The sequence below is a fragment of the Myotis davidii genome, unplaced genomic scaffold (assembly GCF_000327345.1).
Source record: "Myotis davidii unplaced genomic scaffold, ASM32734v1 scaffold54, whole genome shotgun sequence".
Taxonomy (NCBI): Eukaryota; Metazoa; Chordata; class Mammalia; order Chiroptera; family Vespertilionidae; genus Myotis; species Myotis davidii.
In genome coordinates, this window is record NW_006287915.1 from 323093 (window position 1) to 345116 (window position 22024).

The 22024-nt window shown below is 32.7% G+C and overlaps 1 protein-coding gene across 4 annotated transcripts in view; it reads right to left on the reverse strand.

The window, feature by feature from the left end:
• ZDHHC17 (zinc finger, DHHC-type containing 17) overlaps positions 1–22024 on the reverse strand; it is a 61996-nt gene that overhangs the window by 4785 nt on the left and 35187 nt on the right. For all 4 annotated transcript variants that reach the window (XM_006759724.2, XM_015561331.1, XM_015561330.1 and 1 more), the window contains 8 exons: positions 17657–17799; positions 16022–16122; positions 9590–9714; positions 8601–8663; positions 5727–5820; positions 4498–4581; positions 2623–2780; positions 1671–1765 (listed from right to left, as the gene is read on the reverse strand). In XM_006759724.2, the coding sequence (XP_006759787.1) occupies positions 1671–1765; positions 2623–2780; positions 4498–4581; positions 5727–5820; positions 8601–8663; positions 9590–9714; positions 16022–16122; positions 17657–17799 (863 nt within the window). The remainder of the gene's footprint in view (positions 1–1670; positions 1766–2622; positions 2781–4497; positions 4582–5726; positions 5821–8600; positions 8664–9589; positions 9715–16021; positions 16123–17656; positions 17800–22024) is intronic.

Genomic DNA, 22024 nt, shown 5'->3' on the forward strand with positions numbered 1-22024 from the left:
ACAAAATCTTACAACTCAATAGCAAAAAAGCAAACAATCTGATTAAAAAATGGGCAGAAGATCTGAATAGGCATTTTTCCAAAGAAGGCATACAAATGGTGAAAAGGTACATGACATGAAAAGATGTTCAACATCACTACTCATCAGAGAAATGCACAAATAAGATAAACTTCATACCTTTTAGAATGACTATTATATATAAAAAAAAGACTAGCAATAACAAGTGCTGGTGAGGAAGTGTTGAAAAGGGTACCCTGTGCACTGTTGGTAAGATTGTAAATTAGTGCAGCCACTATGAAAAACAGTATGGAGTTTCCTCAAAAATTTAAAGATAGAACAACAATATGACCAAGCAATTCCACTTCTGAGTATTTATCCAAAGAAAACAAAAACACTAACTTGAAAAGATAAATGCACCTCCATGTTTATTGCAGCATTATTTACAACAGCCAAGAGATGGAAACAACTTAGGTGTCCATTGATGGATGAGTAAATAAAAAAAAGTAGTGCGTACAGAGAAAAACAAATGCCATATGCTATCACTTATATGTGGAATCCAAATGAACAAACAAATAAATAAACAAAACCCAAGCTCATAAAAAGAGAATTCCTCAAAAGGTACAAACTTCAGTTATAAAATAAATAAGTTCTGGTATACTGTACAACATGGTGACTATCCTGTATAAAAGGCTAATATGCAAACTGTCCCCTTAGAAGTTTGACTGGGATACTGGAAATTCACTCGCTCACTATGATGTGTGCTGACCACCAGGGGGCGGCACAAAACATGGTGGGTGACCAGCAGTGGCGGTGGGGCGCTGAGGGAGCAAGGGAAGGAGGAGGCAGGGAGGTGGGGAACCTGATCAGCCCTGATCACCGGCCAGGCCTAGGGACCCTACCCGAGCATGAATTTTGTGCACCAGGCCTCTAGTAGTTAATAATATTGTATTGCATATTTGAAAGTTGCTAAGAGAGTAGATCTTAAAAGTTCTCATAAGAAAAACTTTTTAACTATGTATGGTGACAGATGTTAACTAGACTCTTATGGTGATTATTTTTCAATGTATGCAAATATCAAATTATGTTGTACACCTAAAACTAATGTAATATGACATGCCAATTATACCTCAATTTAAAAAGATAAGACATGTGGGAATTTTTGTCTCAATCAGAGGGTAAATAAAATACACAACTTGTACTGAAAAGTAGCTGTCTTAGAGTGTAGGAAATTTCCCTAAATATAAACTTCAATTGATTATATTTTTAAAATCTTATTTCATTTCTCTGGATACATTCATTTTCTAATGAAAATTTATAAATTGATGGAAAGATTAAAAATCAAATACTTATGTTAATAGATCAATAAAGTTTGAATTGTGCAATTCAGAAAAAAAAGAGTACCACAAATTTATAAACAGTTAATGTGATAAATTCTAAAGTTATAATAAACTAATTACTGCTACGTGTGGCTGAAATTTAAAATTTAGTAGGATTTATAAACTATTTTACATATTGCTAAGTAAAAGAAACATTTCCTACTTAATATCCTATTGCCATAAATAAAGAAAACACTTCTCTTTGATGTATTCACTAGATAATTGGTGAGTTTGGTTTAGTAAGGAAATTTATATGCCAAGGGAAAATATTAAATTTATAAACAATGTACGTACTTGAATGGGCTTTCAATAGATGTTGTTGTGACTTTAAAGTGCTTGTATCTTCTGGCATTCATTCTTTCATTTGTAGTAATACCTAAACATGATATCTAAGAGATAAGGAAAGCAAGCCATTAATTCTCTGAGTATTTAATGTAAATAAGTTAATGAACTCTCAAGGTCAGGATGGAGAGAAAAATGATGAAGTCCGCTTTTGGTTTTCAATAAGGAGAATATCAAGCTAGTTCACAAAGTATCATTTTGACTCCATGAAATGGGGAATATATTTAAAAACAGGCCCAGCCATTGTGGCTCAGTGGTTGAGCATCAAACTATGAACCAGGAGGTCATGGCTCGATTCCCGGTGAGGGCACATTCCTGGGTGGGGCTAGATCCCCAGTAGGGGGCATGTAGGAGGCAGCCGATCCATGAGTCTCTCTCATCACTGATGTTTCTCTCTCTCTCCCTTTCCCCTCCTCTCTGAAATCAATAAAAATATATATTAAAAAAGAAATAAAATAAAAACAGGTTACTTGGCATTGTGCGCATGGAAAGATGGACACTATGTATACAGACCACCTCAATCAGCCCCTTTAAAATGAACTTTTTTAAAAATAATAAAAGACAAATGTTGATATTTGTCAGAAATAAAACATTATTATTAAAATGAACACAAATTTAATGGCATCATCAATCTAAGCTTACAATTATATCCAAATGGATGTATTTGAATCAGGAAAAACAGAAATAAAAGTTCTGTCAAGAGTAGTATTCAAAGTCAAAAGTTCATAAAATAAGGAGGAGGAAAGGAGGAAGAAAAGTACAAAGAAAAAGTAAATTAAAATTGTACTATTTGAAATGTAGGAGTGAGTGAAAAGAGAATACATTATTATCTTTTAAGCAAGAAGTAAATTTTTAAGAGTTTTCAATTAGTACACTAAAGAACAAATAATGCACTTGCACGTACCTGGTACATCTGACACATGAGTAATACAGCCACCCACATGAAATGAAAAATGCTGTTCAGAAACATCCAAAACATCCAAGGTGAACATGTGGCAATTTGAGTAATATATGTCCAAAATCCATCCTTGGTGTAAGTGGTCTCACAGTGGAGTCCCCAGTCTAAAATCAGAAAAATACATTTACTCAATAATCACCCAGGCACCTGTGTAGATATTTGTGGTAGGCACCACTTAAAAAACACGATCCAAGCCCTGGCCAGGTGGCTCAGTTGGTTGGAGCAATGTCCCATACTCCAAAAAGATTGCAGGTTTGATTCTTAGTCAGGGTACATGCCAAAGTTGCGGGTTTGGTCCCCAGATGGGGTGCATATGGAAGGTAACTGATTGCTCGCTCTCTCTCTCTCTCTCTCTCTCAAAAAAGCACAAAACAACACAATAATCATAGCCTTACATGAGGCTTAAAAAAAAAAAAAAGGGCTGCCCCGTCAAAAGAAACACAAAACAAAAAGCATGAGCTAAGAGTCTAGCTTTAATTAGTGACTTTCAATGCACATTTTTTATAGTCTTAAATAATCCAATTATACATTAGTGAAAAATGTGTGTGTGTTGGGGGTTTAGGGTTAGGGTTGGGAGGTGTAGAGACTGAGAAAAATAAAAAAACAAAACAGGGACAAATCATGGTTAACATTGTGGTGGTGATTTTGCAGGCGGAGATGGGAAGGGAGGGTGGAGGTGGAAGAGGACATGAGATAAATGGCGATGGAAAAAGTAAAATAAAAACAAAAAAAATCACATCAGAAATGGAAAGCAAAGCAGCCAATCTTTAAAAAAAAATCACTGTATTTAACAATATTCAGATTTTATTTGATGGATACTATACACACGTATTTGAGGACGTAGCCTCCTTTTTTATTAGGGCAATAACAGAGGTTATTCTCATTATCTGTGTGCGTAGGAGAACCAGGAAATCATCTAAGATTTATTTTTAAGCTGGGCTCTAATACATTTTTATGCTAAGTACCACCAAGACCTGCATAGTAACTAATATATTCATTTAAACCAGTGGTTCTCAACCTTCTGGCCCTTTAAATATAGTTCCTCACGTTGTGACCCAACCATAAAATTATTTTCGTTGCTACTTCATAACTGTAATGTTGCTACTGTTATGAATCATAATGTAAATATCTGATGTGCAGGATGGTCTCAGGCGACCCCTGTGAAAGGGGTCGTTCGACCACCAAAGGGGTCGCGACCCACAGGTTGAGAACTGCTGATTTAAACTCTTTCCAATTTATGTTTCCAATGCAATAAAACCCCACAAATTCCTCTAAGGTACTAAACTTATATGATCAAATGAATGACAACTTATTCTTAAAGGAGTAATTTCTAATATCTTTTAACATTCTCTAGTAGGCAATAATTTCCTCACTTCTCAAAATATTTCAAGTTCTCTGCAAATTTAACTTCAACTATCTTCAACCATGTTTGCTAAGAAACAACTATGTTTGCTAAGAAAGAGCAATTAGCACAATCACAAAATCTATAAACTATTAGAGTAAAGCAAGCAAATGATGTAAAAAACGTGTAGATATATTTAACCCAGAAGCTTTTCAAAGCCTATTAAGCCAACACATTTTTCAGGGACACATGTATTAAACAATAGTTAGTTAATTGATAATTATGTTGCTTATACTGTAAGTTGAACATAATTGATAATTCTATTATCTATTTTTTCTTTATGCTCATTGCAGTGAGTTGCCCCAAACCAAAATTTTTAGTTAAAAGATTTCTGTCATTATCATAGTGTTGTTAACATGGTAAGCATGAGTATGCAAACATTTGTGTTCTAGGAAGAGAAAAAACCTAATTGTACTCACAAGAAATACAACCATAAATCATCCAGCAGATCATAAAAAGTAAGAAGAACAGGTAGCCCATAAAGTATCTATGGTTGCCTGCACCTAAAAAACAACAAAGAAGCAATTTTTTTCAGCTAAGAAAAAACAACTGGAAACATACCAGGGGTGAGAAGAATTAGGGGGAGGGAGGGACTGTCATGAAAGGTGTGATACAACTAAAACAATAATCACACACATTATTTTAGAAAATCTTCTTCAAGAAAATTAGTGATTTCACTAAAGTCTTAATGTAAGCATGCCTCTAACAACATACAGAGATGTGATGACCACAATGATACTCATGTTGAAGGCAAGAGTCTCAAAGAACCAAGTCAGTCACAGTTCTGAGCTTTAATGCTCTTCTTTGCTTTGTGATGTTAAAATATCCCTATTTTAGCTTTACTTTTATAAAGTTTATAATCCAACTTTTCAAAGACTTCTCCCCCACAGTTACACAATCTTTGTAATGTTTCCCTGCTGTCACCTCATGAAATCCCAGGGCCATGTCTCAGATCACTCAGCTCATCTCCTCAGACTACACCATTCTTGAACACTGATTAAGTAGAGTTCTTTTTTTTTAATTAATTTATTTATTTTTAAAAAAAAATATATTTTATTGATCTTTTACACAGAGGAAGGGAGAGAAATAGAGAGTTAGAAACATCGATGAGAGAGAAACATCGATCAGCTGCCTCCTGCACATCTCCCACTGGGGATGTGCCTGCAACCCAGGTACATGCCCTTGACCGGAATCGAACCTGGGACCTCTCAGTCCGCAGGCCGACGCTCTATCCATTGAGCCAAACCGGTTTTGGCATGTAGAGTTCTCATTTGTCATTCCTCTCTTCCTCTGTGCATCATATCCTTTCAAATATTTTTATTGCCTTACTTTCTCTAGTTTAATTAAAAAAAATACTATCTGTCTCCTTTTCAATTTCACTATTATCCAATGGAGAAAATAGGAAAGAGTAGGCACCAGAAAAAAATTGATAGAGAAATGCTATCAATCTTTTCTAGACACTGGTTTTAAACGCATCCTCTCAACTGAACTGGTTTTGTCAACCCGAAGATAATTAGGGAGTTAAAGGGAATGAGTGTAGTAAGGTACAGGAATGAACTTTCAACTATCAGCTTTAATATTATACATTATTAATTACTTAGAATGACTTAAATGAACAATATATTTAGAAATTACTAATAAAACTTACCTACACAGTTACCCACCCATGGGCAATGATGATCAAATTTTGCTATACAGCGGTTGCACACACCACAATGTTTGGACCTCACTGGTTTCCGTATCTGTTAATAGGCATGTTAAAAGATTATAAAAGGCACTATATCTTGGAGAGGAAAGCAGAACATTTACTTTCTCAAAGTATAATTATGAAAAAATAAAGCTGTATTTTTGGGAAAGAATTATACCAAGGTTTCCAAGGGTAAAACAAAACAATTTCAATTGCAACAACAAAGTTGAAAAGGATAAGGCTACTCTAGAATATAAACTCTTAAGACTGGAGTAGAATCATCCAATTTGCTGTTTGGATGAATGATACTATTTTTAATTTATATCCCTCAAATTCCTGAATAATAAAAACACCACTTTCCAGGCTTCTAAATGAAAATTTATTGCGACTAATGGTCATGATATTAGTTGTTCTTTAATAATGAAATTGTTCTTTAGTAAAAGGAAGATCAAGTTAGAAGTGAATAAACACTTTTAGAATTCAAAATCATTTAATATGAGTCATCCCATATTCTAGCAAAAAATGTAAGTGTATACATCTATTTCTCAGTGCCTCCTGCGATCTCAGTTTCAGGTACAGACATACCCTGAAATGCATGGCCATATCTAAGAATGTATAATATGCTTAGGAAGTTTAGGTAGTCCCTATTTCTTGCAAAACAAATTATAAATACATTATTCAGCTTCTGACAGGCAATAAAGAGTTCATGTTTATAATGTCTTAATGTTTTAACTGTTGTAAAATATTTTACTCTATATTTTTCTAAATCAGCCAAGTGAATATAAGAACTCAGTAGTAATCTTCAAAGGACTGGTATGCCGAGACCGGTTTGGCTCAGTGGATAGAGCGTCGGCCTGCGGGCTGAGGGGTCCCAGGTTTGATTCCGGTCGGGGGCATGTGCCTGGGTTGCGGGCACATCCCCAGTGGGGGATGTGCAGGAGGCGGTTGATTGATGTTTCTCTCTCATCGATGTTTCTGACTCTCTCTCTCTCTCCCTTCCTCTCTGTAAAATATCAATAAAATATATTAAAAAAAAAAAAAAAAAAAAAAAAAAAAAAAAAAAAAAAAAAAAAAAAAAAAAAAAAAAAAAAAAAAAAAAAAAAAAAAAAAAAAGGACTGGTAGTCCCAGTGCTGGGTCTATGACAAAAAGCTAAAGTGATTAAACTATGCCAGAAACAAAATTTATAATATCCTTCATTGGTGTTTTAACAAAAGCACTGCCATTTCCCCAATAATTTTCATAAGATTATACATTATTCTGAGGTCCTAAAAAGAAAACCTAAATGGACTTTGCAGTTCTTACATGTACTAATATGATCTGTGGATCAAAGAAAAGGGTAAGTTAGTCTTTACCACAGATAATGTGACTACATCTATTTAGGAGAAAGTAGCAGGATATATTAGGTAAATTCTACTCCCACCTTGAACCCTCAGCTACATTTCCCCTCTGGGAATTCACTTGTCAATGAATTCTGAACTAAAGACTGACAGAGGCTCCTGAATATAGTAGTCTCTTCAGTTCACATACAAAGTAACTGTTTTTTAGAAAATTGTGATCTAGGTGTGTCTCCTAGAGATTTGCCTATTTATCAAATACCCATATGATGAAAAATACTCTGTTGATTTGAATCATTTCATAACATGTATGTTCTTACTTTACAAAATCAAATTATTTACCCAGGAGTACACGGCTTATAAAAACATTATAAAACATTTACACTATGATGGCAAAAATAGTTTTGTTCATCCTATTAAATATTTGTTTAACAATAAAACTGTACTGAGTGACTCTATAAAGAATTTGTTTGCCATATGGCAAACACATCAGCAATGCATTCTTAACTTTATAGGACAGAATAATTTCCACAGAACAGTAGGCTATAAAAACATTCTATAGGTTAAGAATGCCAAACATGTAAATAACCCATTGTAAAACATAGAAACAAAAAACCATCTTTTAAAGAATGCTTGAAAATAGCACCCTAAAGTTGCTTCCAAAAGCACAGCAGTATATATTTTGAATATTCAGAACCATGACTGTTTGGTCAAGGAATGTTAAGTGAAGCAACTTAAGGAATCTGTAGCATTAGAGCTCAGTTTCAAAAACTCAATCCATAATCCTATTTTATTATTATTCAAATGTTAAGACATCAGTTCAGTTGCAAAGGTGTAAAAGAGCATTTAGTTTCAGGTACAATTTGAAGATATTTCAATTTCCATGTAGATAAACATGGTAACCATTGTAGCAATTTATACACTTTTCTCAAGAATTATAAAAATTAAAGCAGAAAATAATAAAAACAAAAATAATTATGTTCTATAGAAATTTGATGTCTGTAATAGAATAATGTCAATATTACCATAGCTGAGTCAACAAGTAAATGCTATCTAATTTCATATGTATCTTTATCTATGACCTGGATGAAGATAACAATTTTTAATATCAATAAGATAGTGCTCAAAGTTGCATAACATTCTAATATAGATAGACTGATGTAGTTAAAAAAATAATAGTGTTAGGGATCATACTAAACCTTTGATTTTAAAGGCATTATTACTTAGTTTTTTTATTTGTTGAATTACATTTTAAGAGAGAGGAAAGAATAAGAATGAATATCAATGAATGGCATCTCTGAATCAGAACTATAGTCAAGTTCTATCAGGGAATAAGCACTGGAAGGAGACACCGTTTTACCATCTTTCCTCTTGTATCATTTTTTTTGAGGGCACAAATGTGTTCAGCAAAAGAACATCTTCTCTTTGTTTCCCAAACCCTCTATGCTATACCACTGCTAGAAGAGGATAGGTGGAAGAATGAAGAAGAAAAAATACTACCAAACAGGTACTGCAGAATATACTGAGGTCCAGACTTCCTGTCTCTGCAAGTTCAACTATTGTCTGTAAATTAAAAATATATATTTTACTCAAAACTGAACAATGTTCACCAACTACTGTGCCATCAATCAATCAACATGATGTTCACCTTTAAGTAACCAATGTTTTCAGCTCAAAGAAAATCTTTTATTCATTTACTTATGCTATTTCACCACAGTATGTTTATAGGAGTTTTGTTCCTTGGATATATGGAAAAGCGATCCTAAACTTGGTTATGGGAATATTCCTCTGAGAATAAAACTAAGTTACCTACCCTAACAGCTGGTCCTGAATCTTCAGAACTGGATTATGACTAAGAAAACCTGTCAAACCAATTATTAGCAGTAATGCCTGAAGAATATTAGAACATAATAGTAGCAAACTCCTAGAAAAGGGGGGATTGGGCTATAAGAACATGCCAGTGTTTTAGTCTACTGTAGGAAGACATAATTCATCAGGATTTGTTTTTGTTTAAAATAGGTATTTTCCATATGTCCACAACTAGCGCTTAAAATAATAAAATTGGCTTCCTAAGTACCTGTGTTACAGTGAGGGGTGACCAGGATCATATATACAAAATATTTCAGTTATTGTGATAATGTATCTGCTATATCAACTACTTTATTGGCCTTTCAATTTACAAAGTCTTTCAACAAACATCTACTGAAGGCATATTATTAGTGGAGGGTTTACAGAGATGTTTAAAATATTGTATTCACCTCTCAAAGCAATCCCAGTAGCCTTATGAATAAGCAGTGCATAAAAGTATCAAATGTTATGGACGTGTAAGGACAGGCATCACAAGAGCACCAACTATACATCTGTTTGTTTTGAAACTTCTTTGGTTTGAAAATTCTAAACAGTTTCTTCCTTTGTACTCTAATATCTACCGTAACTACTGATAATTTGGCAGTGAAACTCAAGTGACTAGTTAGATTGTTTCTTGCTACCTTTTTCTTTTGCTCTTCTGTAGCTTTAATTATCCCTGGATCAGATTTCCAAGACTTCCCAAAATTGTAGAAAAGTGCAACACTATTGGCAAGGAATGGAAGATGAATAAATAAAAAGTTGAGATGTACTTAAAGTTAAGGAATCTAAAGAGCCAATGAGTTACTCTTATAGGTAAATTTATAATCCATTAAATTTTACCACAAAAAAAACCCCCACCTACCAATCAAAAAATACAAACTGGTTTATTTATTACATGAAAATAGATTATTACATCTACTACCCAAGCTGGTTTATCTATTCTGTAAACATCAAATGAGATATTTTCCGTATGTCCATACCTAAATGTAAAAAGTAAAAATGTGAATTTTTTTAAAATATGTTTTTATTAATTTCAGAAAGGAAGGGAGGGGGGAAAGATAGATAGAAACATCAATGATGAGAGAGAATCATTGATCTGCTGCCTCCTGTACGCCTCCTATTGGGGATCAAGCCTGCAACCTGGGCATGTGCCCTTGACCAGAACCGAACCCAGGACCCTTCAGTCCGCAAGCCAATGCTCTATCCACTGAGCCAAACCAGCTAGGGCAAAAATGTGAATTCTTTATAAACATTAAATCATGTAGGCTTATCTACTTTTTAAAAGTCAGCGAGTACATTAAAAATTCATTGACTAGATCATTTTTAAATGATTATTTCTTTTGACAAAAATGAAGGGACTTCTCATGTTCAAAGTTATTATCATACTAGTGGCCCAGTGCACGGATTCGTGCACATTGAAAGGGAATCTGGTGCAGGTGAACCAGATTCGGGGCCAACAGAGTTCCAGGAGCAAGCTAACCTGCGGCCGATTCTGCAAATCATCGGGCTCCCTCCTCCCTCCTCTCTGGGCCCAGGGTACGGGTGAACTAGATTTGGGTTGACAGGGCCCCAGCAGCAACCTAACCTATGGGTCGAAGCGTCTGCTCCCTGGTGGTCATTGCACATCACAGCTACTGGTCGAACGGTTGAATAGTCGCTTAGCCATATATCTTTATTTATATGCATTAAAATCTTTATATAGCTACCAAACTCTTCAGATATCTCACATATTTAAAATACTGCCTTCAAATTCTCTCCTTTGCCTTTTTTGAAAACATTCAAGCTAACCTTAATTTTAGAAAAGATATTTATAAAGTTGCTTAAAACAAATAGTTTCTATGGTCATATTTTTCTATCTAATAAAAATATAAAAATGTACTAGGCATTTATAAAAATAAGTGGAGAAACAAAGATTTTTAAAAAGCATTAGGAAAAATAAAGCAATGTTGTTAGAACAATACATTTCTGAGACACAAAGATCTGGAATACTAAGATTTCATTTTCAAGATTTTATGTAACAAAGTATGCTACAACAATTTTGTAAGACTTTTGGACATGATCATATATATACACTGTTTACATTTCTTATGAAGCACAGGAAAAAGAACAGCTTTTTGAATGAAATAATCCTACATTTGTTTGGTAAATATCCAAACACTAAATAACCCCATAAAATATAGTAGGAGAAAATAAAGAAGAGTAATTATTATCACCTGTCATATATATAAAAGTGATTTCTCTTTCTCCAGTCTTCTATTTCTCCCAACTTTTACCATTTTTATTTCAGAAAATGCACTGGTACAACCCAGCTGGTGTGGCTCAGTGGTTGAGCGTCGACCCATGAACCAGGAGATAGTGGTTCGATTCCCAGTCAGGGCACATGCCCATATTGCAGGCTTGATCCCCAGTGAGGGGTCTGCAGGAGGTAGCCGATCAATGATTCTCTCTCATTGTTGATATTTCTATCTATCACTCTCCCTTCCTCTCTGAAATCAATAAAACAGGTTTAAAAAAAGAAAAAGAAAATGTACTGGTACAGAGGAGAGTAAATACAAAGTCAAATTTTCAGCTGTTCCAACAGCTAAAAATCTCTTGAGAATAAAGTTAGGTAAATGCATATGCAAAGAATGCTGAATCCTGGCATTTTTTCAGGGACAGTACTTTTACTTATTATAACAGTTTCAGAACTTAAAATAAAAGACCACCTTTAATAATTTCAGGGAAACTTTTGCTCATGTGCACAAAAATATACAAGAATATTTATAGCAATATTGTTGGTGGTGATTGGATACCTAAAGGAAGGTAATAACAAACTTAGAGGATATTAGAAGGAAACTAAGAAAGATATACAAAAAACTGAAGAAGTAGAAAAAATATTTAAGAGAAAAATACGTAAAAGAGAATGGTGAAAATGATAATTTTGCATTCTCTTCATTTTTATATATGTAATCATTTCAGGCTCTAAAGTTCTTCACATCTATCTTTAGTTTAAAAACTTAGTTGACCTTAAAACATAATTGAAAATAATTTATTTTTAGACACAAAGAATTTCTAATAACCTACTGTCAATATTTCAAAAGTGGTGCTGCCCAGCCAGAGTGGCTTAGTGGTTGCGGGCTGGATCCTTAGTAGGGGGCGTGCAGGAAGCAGCTGATCAATGATTCTCTCTCATCATTGATGTTTCTATCTCTCCCTTTCCTTCCTCTCTGAAATAAAAATAAATAAATAATAAGTGGTGCCAACCATAGTTGACTGTACTGGGTATGACAGTGAATTTTAGAGTTGATTATTATAAAAGAAGCATAGTCAATAAAATTTTCAAATAAATAAAAGGACAAGAAACAAAATAAAATCACGCATGAATCTGACACCCAGAGATAATCACTGCTCAAATTACACGTCGCCACTTCCAGTTCATATCCTTTGTGCATTTTAAAATTAGGATCATTCTGTAAACATACTTTATAGCATTTTTATTGTATCCTAAGTATCAGCCCATATCAAGTCTATAAAAAGCATTTTAATAGCTATTTTATCTCATACCATATGTAGTGTAACTGATAAAACTATCCCTGTATTAAGGTTGGATATTTAGGTTATTTCCATTTTTCTCTATTATAATAGTACTTTGATAAACATCCTAGTAAATAAATCTTTGATCTTATCCATGATTACTTATGAATAAGTGATTAAGAGATCAAAGGACATTTTTAAAGCTCTTTCTACAGGTTGCCAAACTGCTTTACAGGGAGGTCTATGAATTTAAGGTTATTCTATATCAGGTCAAAGGACTGGGTTCTACATCAGACTTGATATCACCTACCTATGTGACTCTGAGCAAGACATACAATTTCTCAGAACCTCAATTTATCCATTGGTTAGAAAACAGCATTAAAATTTGTGCATTTTGTTTTTTCTAATCTCAAAGAATTGTTCTGAGAACCAAGTAAAATATCTCAGGAAGCTATAAACCAAAAAGCACTGAATAAATATAAGGTGTATAATGGTGTGGTAAATATTTAATGAATAGTAAAAAAATAAGAACTTATTAAAAGAAATAGTTTATGTCAATATAAAACTCATTATCCTCTCAAAAACACTTAGGTGGGTATATTATGAAAAACATAAAGTTGATCCTCATGCCTACTCAGTAAAAAATTTATTTGCAGCCCGCAAATCAATACTTACGGTGTTTTTGCAGTCATTTATGTATATGCACAAAATGGCAAACAGTATGAGTCACCCTACACACACATTCTCAGCTGAGTTGAACAAGGTCACGCTCTGCCTCCGTGTTTCACCTTTATACTGTGAACAATGTCTTTTCATAGTTTATTTAGTGCCATATCTTCCACATCGTTGTGTTTTTATTGGTGACTTTGCCTTTTGAAATGGCCTCTAAGTGTAGTGCTAAAGTGCTATCTAATGTCCTATGGGCAAGAAGACCGTGCTATGCCTACAGAGAAAATACATGTGTTAGATATGTTTTATTCAGGCATGGATTATCGTGTGGTTGGCAATGAGTTCACTTTAATGAGTCAACAATAAATATTAAACTTTGTGTTTAAACAGAAACACATGTAAAACAAGGTTATGTTCTGACTGGTTGATAAAAATGTTGTGACCAGAGGCTTATAGGAAGCTAACCTTCTTTCCCCCTAGGAACAGTGGGTATTCACAGTGATTTTATAGAACTTAACTACTGTGAATAATGAAAATTGACTGTAATTCTGTTTTTCAAAACTATCTAATCAGCTTTAATTACATATGTAGTACTTAGTAGCAAGAGGAAAATGGCAGAAGCAATAGCAAGGAGACGGGGTCAGCAAAAGAGGTAGTTACCCCCTGATTGCTGCTGCTAATTTATCTCTGCATCTTAATCATTATCCTGTATCATGAGCTTCATGGCTCCTTTCTGTCTAATATCCTTTGTGTATCCATTATAAATTCATCTGGGCTCTTTACTATTTCCTTCCTACAGGTTTTTTGGGCTTCTCTTTCTGGCTCAGAAATTTAATACTGAAAAACAAAATTGTAGCTCTAAAATCATACAGGAGCTAGAGATATGGTTCTTTTACAACACAGACAAGTATAAAAGGAGGGTTTTTTTAAAATCAGAATTTAAAGTTATTTGTGATTGTATTCCACATCCCATGAGTAAGTTATACACAAACACATTCAAATATGTAAATGCACATTTAAAGCCCATTGAGACATGAACTTAAGATTTAAAAATTCACATATAAATAATAACAGGTACTTATTTAGCACTTTTTACATGTCAGGTATGTCTTAAACTGTATTATATTCATCTTTTCTAGAATTCTCTGAGACAATACTATGATCAAATTTAGTATTCTCATACTACAATTTTTATTTGAAAAATTAGCATGTGCAATTTATTCCATGCATTTAAGAATGAATTACATACAGATTTATTTTAAATGCAGAATTATTCAAATAGGGCAAGTTAAATAGGCTTGAATGTTCTGCCTTTCCTTCCTCTCTCATTCTCAACTCTCTAGCCGTGGGAATCTGCAGAGCTATTTTTTATACTATATCCAAATAAAGAAAATTCAAATTGCACTACATAAGAAAGTCTGGCATAAAGTTTTCATTATTTTGTAATTTACTAATTTTCCTGGTTTTTCTTCACTTACATGCACAACAGATTAAGAGTTTAGCAACAGTCTCAAATTATTTTAAGATGAGAATCTAACTTTTTTCTTGAACATAAAATTTACTGTCCAATTTAGGAAATCAAGTTAAAAAATATGTCTGGAATACAAAGTCACTTCAGAGGTCAGTGCTTTTTTATAAATTTAAAATAGATGAGGTAATGAAAACAAGTAAATCTGTCTTACTCATACTAAATGTCCCAATAAGACAATTCTAATGTTTAATAATAAATACTGGAAGGACAATTTTTATGTGAAAATATTATGCAAGCCCAGAAGGAGCTAGTGAAAACTGCCACATGGAAAATTTTCACTTGATACTTACACAAGGAAGTATTTTAAAAGTACTATACTTTCTGAAAGTAAGTATATACACGATAAAAATATAAGCATTACAAATGTAGCTACAATTGTGCCTTACTCTCAAAAATAAAATAAGCATGTTTTGTTTTTCAACTAAAATACAGGACAATTTAACAAAAAGAATACAGTATTATAACATGCCAGACTGAAGTGAAACCAGGTACTAATTAAAATCAAGTCACCAAAAACTGCACCCATTTAAAATCTTATATACTTTGTAGTAATGTTTGACAATGACTTAACGAACATTTATGAAACATGTGTCTTTATTATAATACATCAGACTATCTTACTGACTGAACTTTTTCTATGTAAAAATATCAGAAATTAACAATGACCTTACTTCTTTGATACCCACACATGCATACACATTTACAATTTGAAATATTATTTTTTAAATATACTACATTGAAACAATTTATTGAAGTTAGCAAATATTTGAAGATGCAGCATTACATGCTTTTCATGAAGCAAAAGAGAAAATTAACTGTTAGCAACCATACCAAAAGTTGTGAAATTAAGAAAATATTTAGAGCAAATTGCTTGATATTAAAACATAAAAATCACCGTTTAAAAGAAAGGTTTAGAATATGTGTTACAGAATCAAATAAGTACATGTTTTTATACCAGAGACTAGCTGTGTGACCTTGGTCAAGGATAACAGCCTAACCTAGTTAAGCCTAAATTTTCTCATCTATAAATTGGACATAATACTAATGTACTGGATGTATATTAAATGATACAAAGTATTTAAGAAAATGCCCTTTAAACATACAATAAATGGTAGCTATTATTATTATTATTATTGATGTTATTAAGAGCAATTTTCAAAAGCAATCTATTCAATATATAACATTTTAAAAACAGTATTTTTATACTTATTGTTCTAGAAATACTGTTCATATTTATTTTTCTAGAAATAGTTTACTGTTAATTGTGAGTAGTTCAGTCCTAATGTTAAATTATTATTAAACAATTATTTAAATAATGAACAAAAATTGCTTGGATATGGCCTTTACAACCAAAGGATATCATTCCAAAACCAGAAGAACCACGTCACATACATCCAGAATTTGGTTGCCAAATATATTCCAAGGGGCAATGCACTATGCATTGAATGATCAAAAAAGGATCTGTAAAACATAAGTTTTATAAAATTTGAGCTCTGTATTTATGAAAATGAATATTTAGATATTTAAATGAAAATTACACACTTTTCACATAATAAACTCTGGTTAACCAAAATCCAGAAGTGCAGAATGCTTAAATTCCAAGACTGTTTTCATAGTAATCAACAATAAATGACTTCACAGCTGAATGACTCAGCAAGATTTTTGAAGCTCCTTTTAATTCACCGAGAGTTTAAAATTATATTCCATTTCTTTTCAATTTTAATATTTCAGTGTATTCCTATACTCTTAACCAAAAATTCAACTTTATCATTCAGCATTATTCACTGATGATGGGTTATAATTTGACAAAGAAGTACAAAGCAATCCTAAAGCTTTTCTCTGTATTTCATCTTTATTTCTCCTAACCTATATACTCCTGTTAAGTCTTCACCACATCTTTTCAAGTAGAATGAACTACAAATTCAGTAAAACTGAAGGTCATTATTTACAGCATTTAGAATTCAGGAAAAATAAATATTAATAAATTTCATCAAACATAAGCAGGATCAATGATCCATGTAGGCTAAATAGAAAATCGTGGTGAATTCCTATTTATAAAGACCCCCAAAGCTCCAGGAAACACTTAAATGTGATTAATCACCTAGAAGTAAGCCTATTCCTAAGAGTTAACACATTTAGTGTATTTCTAGTCATTCTCATCTCTGTGTAAATTATTTGCAGAACTCTTTTTTTAAATACAGGTAAAAACAAAGTACTAAAGGAATGAATGGAAGGTGGGAAGTTTTGGATCACAGATTAGGGATTGCTGGATGGGCAATTTTAAGGCAATGAGATCTAAGGACAGAAGAAAAAGAAATTATCACAATATTTAAATAAAAAATAGGGAAAAAATAATAATAATAAAAAACTGAGCTGCTTCATATGCTTAGCCTTTACCTTGCTACTAAAATCAAACCTCTTTTTTGCATATTGCCTATGACCAAAGAAAATATCATTCCTATGGCAAGGTAAGTTCAAGCATTATAATTATCTACAACAGTGGTTCTCAACCTTCCTAATCCCCCAACCCTTTACAGTTCCTCATGTTTTGGTGACTCCCAACCATAATATTATTTTCGTTGCTACTTCATAACTGTAATTTTGCTACTGTTATGTAAATATCTGATATGCAGGATGTATTTAGGCGACCCCTGTGAAAGGGTCGTTCAACTCCCAAAGGGGTCGCGACCCACAGGTTGAGAACTGCTGATCTAGAAAGAAGCAATATGTATATTACATTTAGAGTTCAACAAACTCAAGTCCACTTTTAATGAAATGTTTAAAACTGTACTTTAGCCTTGAGAATTAATGCTAGACAACACTATTAAAAATTTTAAATATTTCACATATAAATTTGCCAAAATTCTTTAATATTAAGATCAAACAGGTTACAGAAGGGCAATTTTCTGAACATACAAAACATTAATTTTATATAGCAGGATCCAAATTATAATCTTACAATTATAGTTAAGGTATAGTTAAAAACGACACTTACTTTGAAAGAAACTGTACTGTAGCCCAAACACCACCATACATTAACCCTTTAATGAGCCAGGAATCAATATTTAGGTCTGCTATAAACCCAACCAGCCAAATAACTAGGAAAGGAGTTCCTAGCATTACTTTCTGCCGAAATTCCTATAAAGAAAACAAAAATTAGAAAGTTTTTAATGTTTTAAGTAACCTCAATATGAACCATGGTTACCTTTGTAAAAACAAGCAACAAGTGAGTGAGTTGATTCATTCAAATAAGCTTACTATATGCAGATATTATTTAAGGTGCTGGTCTCTGTCTTCTGGAAACAGGCAATAATTTAAAAGTACTTGGTTAAAATTGTGGAGAATGAGAACAGAAGTTATAGGAGTGTGTCTAGATAGATACAGAAGAAAGCAGTACCACCTGCTAACACATGAACAGGCTTGAAACAGTTCAGGACAAATACCATCCCATTTTACCAGGGGCATTGATAGATAACTAGAGACAAGGACCATCAGAATGACTAATGATCGAAGAACTATGTAAGATAAGGAAACTGAGGAAGCTGAGCCTGGAGAAGGCATTTTGACTGATACATATAAACAGCATATCAAAACCTTAAAATTAGATACAGAATAAAATCAAACAATCTACAGGGTACCAGAATCCATAGAATGGCGATTATGTGCCTCTGAAAACATATAAAAGCCAAATGCTTAATACTCCAGAGGTAGTTCTATTTCATTTTTATACTGGTTGGGTTGTTAGAAAGTCCACTCTAACAATTTATCTATTTCCTTGTAACATCTACCACAATAGTATCTTCAGAGCAACACAAAGTAAGCATACCGCCTCTTCCACATAACAACCCCTTCACAAACTTATAAGCCTCTATCAAGTTTCTTGAGTTACAAAACTCTATACTTTTTCAAATAAATGGCCATGTTTTCCCCAATTCAATAATTTCTGAACTAAATGTGTAGTTTTAACTAAATCAATGATTAAACATATCAACTCCAGAGTTTAACTTTATGTTGTAGTAAAATAAGTAATCCTTCCAATTTTTTTTCATCCCTAGTATTTTGAATTTTATATCAAGACATTAGAGAAGATTAATAACTAGAGGAAAGAACCTATAGGTAGGGGGTAGTTATTGGTGGGAGAGAAGGTGAACATGTGTCATTTGAAAAAGTTTGGTATAAAATTCTCTGTAATTTGGCTTGTTTTTAGTCATACTTGTTTTCCCTCAGCAATCACCACATTTCTTCATTATTAAAAAAATAAGATACAATTCACATATAGTAAAATACACCTTTTCTGCACTATCAAGTCCAGAAATACCTTCTAGCTGCAGACCCAGCCCCTGGCAAACAATAATCTGATTCCTGTCCCTAAATTTTTTCCTTTGCAGGAAAGCCATATATATAAATGGAATGATACTGAATGCAAACATTTAAGTCTGGCTTTTTTCACTTCAAGAATGCATTTGATATTCATTCATGTTGTTGTGTTTATCAGTACTCAGTTTCTTTTTAATGCTGAGTAGTATTCCATTACAGGATTTATCTGTTCTTTTATCCATTCCTCAGCAAAGGAATTAGGGTTGTTTCCAGTTTTGATGATTGTGAATAAAGACACTATAAACATTCACATACAGGTTTTTGTGTAACATAAGTGCATTTTACATGGTTAAACACCTATGCATGGGATTTCTAGATTTTTTTAAAACTGTCACATAACATACATAATATTATAAAGGTGTAATGGTGATAAACTACTTTTATAGATATGAGAAATCTATTTTATCTTATATTTTATTATGGAATTTTTCAAATATAAAGTACATTTGAAATAATTTTATCCTGATTACCTGCATCTCTACCACCTAGCTTCTACAATTCAGTAATCTATTTAATTAAACTTTTTATTTTGAATAACTGTAGATTCACATGCTGTTGTAATAAATAATACAGATAGATCCCAAGTAATCTTTAACCAAGTTCCCCCAATGACTAACATCTTGCAAAACAGTAATGTAGTATAACAAGACAGTAACATCAATACAGCTATGATACAGAATATTCCCATCACTAAAGGATTCCTCATGTTGTCCTTTTACAACCTCCTCCAGCCCTACCCTCATCCCCGTAATTAACCTCAGGCAACCACTAATCTGTTCTACATTTCTAATTTTGTCATGTCAAAAATTTTATATAAATGGTATATAGCCTTATAGAATTGGCTTTTTCATTCAACATAATTCTTTGGAAATTCATCCAGGTTACTGTATGTATCATTAGTTCAGTTCTTTTTATTGCTGAGGAATATTCCATGGTACAAATATAACATGGTTTCTTGAACTGTTTACCCATTGAAGGACCTTGGGGTTGCTTCTAATTTGGGGCTACTATGAATAGAACTGCTATAAACATTCACATACAGGTTTCTATGTGAACACAAGTTTTCATTTCTTTGGGATAAATAACTAAGAGTGAAGTTTCTGGGTTGCATGATAATTTCATCTGAAGTTTTTTTTAAAAAAAACACACACAAAACTGCCAAACTTTTCTCCAAACATTCCCACCATCAATGTTTGAGGAATCTGGTCCCTCTGCATCCTCACCAGCGTTTGGTGATTTCACAACTTTTTAGTTATTCTAATAGGTATATGAAAGTAAGTCACTGTGGTTTTAATTTGCATTTCCCTAATGACTAATGATGTTGAACATCTTTTCATATACTTATCTGCCATTTTTATATCTCTGGTAAAATAACTCTTCATGTCTTAAGACCATTTTCTAACTTGATTATTTACTTTTGAGTTTTGAAAGTTCTTTATATATTCTAAAAACTAGTTCTTTATTAGATATGTGTCTTGCAAATACTTTTCTCCAGTCTGCAGTGTGTCTTTTCATCCTAACAACAGGGTGTTTTGTAGAACTGTAGTTTTTAATTTTGATAAAGTCCAATTGATCAATTTTACTTTTATGGATCATGTTTTTTATATCAATTCTAACTCTTCACCTAGTCCTAGATTCTGATGATTTTTCTAGGTTTTTTTTCCTAAAACTTTTATAGTTTTATGTTTTACATTTAATTCTGTGAATCATTTTATTTTTTTATATGATGTGAGATTTGAGTAAGGTTTTGTTTATTTATGCGCCTATGCATATCCAAATGATCCAGCATTTGCTGAAAAGGTTATCTTTCCTCAACTGAATTGCTATTGTACTTCTGTCAGTATCTTGGGCATTTCTTGACGGCTCTATTTCTGGACTCTGTTCTGGGCCTGTGAGTTTATTTCTCCAGCAAAAAAATAGCTGTATGTTGACGATAGCAAAATATTGCTAGAATTTTTATGTAATTCCAATGAATCTGTATATCAATTTTGGGAAAACTGGCATGTTGAGTCTTCCAATTCATGAACACAGTATATCTTTCCACTTATTTATATCATCTTTGATTTCTTTCATTGGCATTTTAAAAATTTCAGTACATAAGTACATTACACATTTGTTTGCATTTACACCTAAATATTTAAATTTTGGGGTTTCTTTAGAAATCCTAAATAGTACTTTATTTTTCTAATTTTGGTACCCACATATTTATTCCAAGTGTATAGAAATAAAACAGATTTTTAAATATATTTACCTTATATCCTTTGATCTTGCTGAATTCATTTATTAGTTCTAGAAGTTTATTTGACAGGTCCCTTGGGGTTTTCTATGTAGACAATCATGTAAACCACAAATAGGGACAATTTTACTATTTTTTTCTTTCTTTCTTTATATAAAACTAGCCAGAATTTCCAGTACTATGTTGAACAAGAGCAGTAAGAAGGTTATCTTTGCCTTGTTCTTGATCTCAGGGGAAAAGCATTCAATCTTTCACCATCAAGTACAATGTTAGTAAAAGATTTTATATATGGTCTTTATGAAGTTCAGGAAATTCTCCTCTATTCCTATTTTTCTCAAGAGTTTCATCATGAATGGACATTAATTTTATTGAATACTTTTTGACTGATACAATCATAAAATATCTTTTTTAATTTGTTAATAAGGCAGAGTATATGAAATAATCTTTGAATATTTATTCCAGGCCTTGCATCCATAAACCTCATTTGGTCATGGTGCATAATTTTCCTTATATATTGCTGACTTATATTTGTTAATATTTTGTTAAGGAGTTTTGAATATATTTATGAGGGATGTTGGTCTATCGTTTTCTTTTTTGTACTGTCTTTGTCTGGTTTTGGTATCAGGGAAACATTGTTTCCATTCTGTTATTTCCATATACAAGCAGCATAACAATATTCACACATGTGAAGTGAGTTTCTTATAGAGAGAGCATATAGTAGGGTCATACTTTATAACCCACACTGCCAAT